Source organism: Vicia villosa, linkage group LG7 (assembly GCF_029867415.1).
Source record: "Vicia villosa cultivar HV-30 ecotype Madison, WI linkage group LG7, Vvil1.0, whole genome shotgun sequence".
In the NCBI taxonomy this organism is placed as follows: Eukaryota; Viridiplantae; Streptophyta; class Magnoliopsida; order Fabales; family Fabaceae; genus Vicia; species Vicia villosa.
This window is the reverse complement of record NC_081186.1, coordinates 91,253,474-91,259,089: the sequence shown is the minus strand read 5'-3', so window position 1 is coordinate 91,259,089 and position 5,616 is coordinate 91,253,474. Positions and strand designations below refer to the sequence as shown.

General features: G+C 35.6%; 1 protein-coding gene across 1 annotated transcript; it reads right to left on the bottom strand.

The window, feature by feature from the left end:
- Positions 1–3,669: 3,669 nt before the first annotated feature.
- LOC131619675 (uncharacterized) lies at positions 3,670–5,379 on the bottom strand. Its single transcript, XM_058890747.1, has one exon. It carries the CDS (start codon positions 5,377–5,379, stop codon positions 3,670–3,672), a length of 1,710 nt encoding a protein of 569 aa, XP_058746730.1.
- Positions 5,380–5,616: the final 237 nt, after the last annotated feature.

Below are 5,616 nucleotides of genomic sequence, written 5' to 3'. Positions count from 1 at the left end.
CAACATATTTGTTGTGATTAGAAACCCAAAACCAGTTGGGTACTAAGTTATAAATAGAAGCATTGTAATCTAGAAAAACCAAGCAAACCATCATGTAAATTATAAGGGTTGTATTGGTCGATGAACCACCCGGTTTGCGGGATGGTCATCGTGTTCTCACTCAGAAGCCTTTAGGTAATGAGTTGATTATTGTTCTTGGAGGAAGCTTTTAAGAAACTCCAAGCATGTGTTCTTAGTCTAGAGTCAAGGCTGAGTATGGAGGGAAGTGCGGCTTCCTACCCGACATAAGAGTGTGTCTCCTCATCATGGAAGTGTGTCTTCTATTTTGTGGATACAAGATTGTTGAAATTAAGCCGTTGTTACAGATCCTGGGACTGGAAACCTGTGCAACATCATTGCGATGATTAGAAATGGGATGAGGGATATTCCATATCTAGAGAGGATCTAGGTAGAAGGGTCATTGGGTAGGGATTAAGTGAGGGGTTGTAAACGGGGATGTGTAGTTCTGAATTAATGCTGCTGATGGTGGACTTCATTCCTGGCTTGGTATGCCCCCAAAGTAGGTGTGTTTGTCACCAAACTGGATCAACAATTATGTGCATTTTTATGCTTTTCAGCATCTGCTTTTACAGGTTTATATCTCTTGCACATGTTGCTGCCAGATCAGATGTCTCGACATCTTATAGGACATCTGAGTTCTGTCATACCAGAATTTCAGACTTGTTACCACCTATAATAAACTTTAGCATGCTTTTGTTTCAACTTTATCTAAACTCTCCTGAAATTTGAGAAACACCTCATCTGGATTTTGAAACTTCACCGGTTTGATATGGATTTGTGTCATATGATTTGTGAAATGCTTCACGAACTCAGTTGGTTACATGAATTTTGACTTGATGTTTAACTTGGTTCACTTTCGAGGGAAATAGTGAGAAATCTTCATAAAGCATGCCCTCCAAATTTTTCACTCCTCAACCTTGATTCAGTTAAATAAGTTCTTAATATGACTCATTCTCGAAAACTTATTTAATCCTCACCAGATTTTACTTTATCCACATCTAGTAGTAGTCTCGAGAATCCAGTTAGTCTATTTTGAGACTTAAGCGTGGTCTTCCTCTGGTGCTAAGTCGATGTTGATGATGTTTTAAGATTTCGGCTTATGCTTTCGAGCAAGGTTTTAGCTAGCAGTGTTATTCCATCTTGGATCATTGAAGATAATGCAAATGATGGTGCAATTATCAGATATTCTTGCTAGACCTTGGGGGAGTTTGATGGTGGCTTCCTCCTTTGAAGAGAATAACGCATTTCATGATGCCCCTCCCTCCACGGAGGTGGACACACTACCCTTGACTCCTTCATTTTCACGAGCATATCCCACTATTAGTTTATTGAAACTTGAAAAATTCCAAAATGCATGTAAAATTTTAGGGTTATTACAATTTTTGCCCCTGCCATACAGTCGACTTCTGGTTTACCCCCTGTAAAATTTTTGTTGTAAAACTAACCTTGCCAAATGAAGATTTCATCGTTTTAGACCTCGCCAGGAAATGACACATGCCATTTGCTTATGTGGCACGCTGATTGTGTATTTCTTTTATTTTTTAATTTTTTAAATTCAAATATGCTGACGTGTAATTATATTTTTTATTTTTAATTGTTTTTAATTCCACGTAATATTTATTTTATTATTTATTTATTTTAATTTTATTTTTCTATTTTATTTTATTAATTTATTGTTAAAATTCAAATTTTCTAAAAAATCTAAAAAACTTTATCTCAAGTAGGCCTTTGAACTCATGCCCTTTAACTCCTTACCACCAATGCACTTACCACTAGGCCATATGAATTTGCTTCTCAAGTTTCCACACAATGTATATATTATTATCACTTAGTTATTAATGGGTTATTTTATTCAAATATTTCTTCTTTAAAATTATAAATTATTTAAACATATTTGCAATTTTATGGGGGTGTGTGTGTGTGGAAGGTTTTCCATTGACTACCATGATCAGGAGTGAGGGGGTAACAGAAGGCTCATTCTCTTCTAAATTATGGGGGGGGGGGGGGGGGGTAAGGTTTTCCATTGACTACCACTTCATAACCCATGTTTGACAAGGAAAATTGACTGTGGATACCATATCGGGTGACCAAGCCTAAATGAGCGGCCTATTCAATATGGGAAACTTAGCCCAAATGGCCGACCAACCCCTAGTCGGGCGAATGAGTCTAATGTCATTGTACTTACCTTATTTTTATCATGAGTTATCTTTTATAACCCAATAACATTATCATAGTACAAAACCCATTCGCAACCTAATCTTCATCATTACCTTTTTGGACCTCATCATCGTGTTAAGGCACGTTCTTAGACACATAATTATCATCATGATGTGCATGAGCAAGAACACCTGCCTAATCCAGCTGATTATACACTTCATCTTGTACATCATCTAGTATTTACCTCAATCTGAACATGAACATCTGCTTTGCCACATCATCCTTTACGAAGGAGACTTCTCATCCATGAACAACATCGCTCCTCCTATGAGGAAAGGTAGTTAGAGAAAGTATAACCACTCAAATAGGTAGATGAATACGATAATTTTACCTGACACTCAAACAAGACATGCAATTTAAATATCTTGGGTTCGTAATAAAAATGATTGAGAAGTGGAAAGGGATGTAAACCATTGATTTCAGGATGAATGGTAGAAATAAAGGAGGATATCACGGGTATTATGTAACTCAAAAGTATCGCTCAAGCTGAAAGGAAATTTTTTCGAACATCAGTACGACCTGCGATGTTGTACGAGAGATAATGTTGGTCAATTAAGAATCAACACGTGAATAAAGTAAGTGTAGCAGGGATGATGATGTTGTGTTAGATGTGCGGTAATACTCGACGACATAAGATCAACAATGATAATATTAGAGAGAATATTGAGGTAACATCTGTAGCAGAAAAGATAAGGGAAATAGGCTTAAATGATTTGAACAGGTAGAGAGAAATATATACGTTAAAAAAAAAAGTGTAACGTATAATTTTTCAACATTGCAAACTTATGCCTCTTATAATTTAAATTTATCCCTTTAAAAAAAAGTGTAACTCCCTCGATATCTTAAATTTACCAAAATCTAGTATACGTTACAAAAATGCAGTAGAAAAATTGTCCATAATATTTCTAAAAAAAATGCTAAAATATACCCCAAAGTTTCCCAATTAAGGTGATACAATTATGAGTCAATGACACAAACGGTTACATACCAACCTTGTTTACATTCGTTACTAATTTTGCTGGGTTTTCTTAGTTAAGTAGAAGGGAATTATCTTATAGAAAAAGAATAAAAGGCAACTTATAGAATAATCATAAATGCATCATTGATATGCAGCAACATGACACAGAAGTTACAAAATATTGCTTCAAGTAGAAGAATAGGAAATATTTTCATGTACATATGAATGCACTAGATGCACCAAAATTTACATACAAAAGATGCTCTTAAATATTGAAGAATAAAACCTTGTTTGGGCCTTGCACCAAAATAAATAAATAACTAGTTTAGGCCATTCAAAAAATATCAAACCTTCATGTTCCAATCCAAACACCCCTTTAGCTTTTGCCTTTTGTCCAAAAAAAAGCACCAAAAAGCTCCTTCATGTAATAATTATCAAATACTTATAGGGTGAGAAGAAGAAGCCCCCAAAATGGTGCATGCATAACCTTCAACATCCAAAGGGTTATCATAACTTCCTACACCATCTTGTTCTTTCCCTTTTCCAACATCATCATCATTGTTCAATCCATGATTGAAAGATTGTTCATTCTTCTTCAATCTCTTGGCTTCAACAACTTCAATACTACTATTATTTTCCTCATTGCTTGATGATTTTCTCTTTGAACCACTTTCAATAGAACCAATAGATGCAAGTTTTCCCTCTTCACAATATTGCTTTGCAATCATCACTTCATCCAACATATCATAATCATCCACTTTTGATTTCTTCCACCAATTATGATATTCCAATGACACACAAGGCTTATACAATTTAGCAGGAACATAAAGGCTAAACTTTCCATAACAACTTGGACTGATAGAAGTAAAATCACTAGGAGGAACATCTTGATCCATTCCAAATTGCATTGCAACCCTATATGGCATATACTTCTCAACACAGTCCAAATCGAAAATCTCATCAGCACACAAACACACTCCGAAACACCTCAATTCCTCTGCTAAACCACAATTTGAACCATCATCATCAACAACAACAAATTGTTCATTTTCTTTGTAATGTGACACAAAGCACCAATTTTTCAAATCATCTACATAAGGACGCCACCGAAAATTCTCTTTCGATTCCATAGCAGACACAATGAATTCAAAACCAGCATTATCAGTTTCAGAGTTATTAAGCTTGTGCCACCTTGCAGCTCTAGGTTCACCTTTTTTCAGTTCATTAGGACAAGTTGGAGCAAGAGTTGGAAACCTTTCAAATAACCATAGTTGCACAAGCTGAAATAGACCATTAACTTTCAAATCCAAATCCTTCACAGAAAAAGAACCTAGTTTTTCTTTCAGCAAACTCAAATTATGATAAATTCCAGCAAGAACAGAAGGTGCAAGAGCCATTCTTCTACCTTGAGACAAATGAATAGCAATATGAAAAACACGCGGGTCGATACTAGAATCTGAAATTGAAGGAAAAACAAACCTTGCTAACCATAAACAAAGAAAACCCACATGCTCAAGTTCAAAAATTTCATGACTTTCTTCTTCTTCTAAACCCTCTTTGAAGAACTTCAACCATGTATTATGATCTGCTTTTTTAGACTTTGTTTTCGACATTCTCCTTCGAAGTTCAATCAATTTAGCTTCTATTGAAAGCAAATCAGAAGAAAGAGGAAGAGTAATGGATTCACCCAGAACTGAAAATCCACCGAGGATCATTACATCTTCAAGTGTGATAGTGGCTTCACCCCAAGGAAAAACAAAAGTATTGGTTTTTGGAGACCAATGTTGTACTAAAGCTAGAATCAAAGATGGGTTTTTTGGGAAATGGTATAGAGAAGACAAAAGGGCATCGCATGAACCTGTTTGGTTCCATGTTACAGCATGTTCTGCTGTTAATGTTTCAACCCAATCACCCCATTTGGTTTGGGGGTTTTTCCAACCTTTGAAGTCAATCTTAGGAAGAGGATGATGATTCTGGTTTTTGTGAAATGGTGGTTCTGAATGGTGAAGGGTTTTGGAACATGGTTTAAGGAAGTTGGCTAGTGTTTGAGTGGAAACAAGTTCATGTGAGTTTGGAGAAACTAAGGTTGCAATACGAGAATCGTACATGCAGAAGATGTTTTTGTTTGGTTCGCTTGTTGACATTTTTGTTTGGTAAAGTTAAGGAACATGAACAGTCGTGCAATGTGTGTGAAAGTGAAATAGGCGGGAGAGATATGATATGAGTGAGAAGATGAAAAGTGTGCTAAAGAAGCTTCTACTAATTAAGGTGAATTCTTATCTACCCAACTCAAAAAGTTGGGTAAGGTTACCTCCTTTGTAAAATGCTTTGAAAACTACAAACAATTATAGTATTTAATAAATAATTAAATGTGTTAAAGT

Excerpts from the sequence above, each read along its gene's own strand:
- LOC131619675 (XM_058890747.1), bottom strand. The coding sequence starts at position 5,379 with ATGTCAACAAGCGAACCAAACAAAAACATCTTCTGCATGTACGATTCT.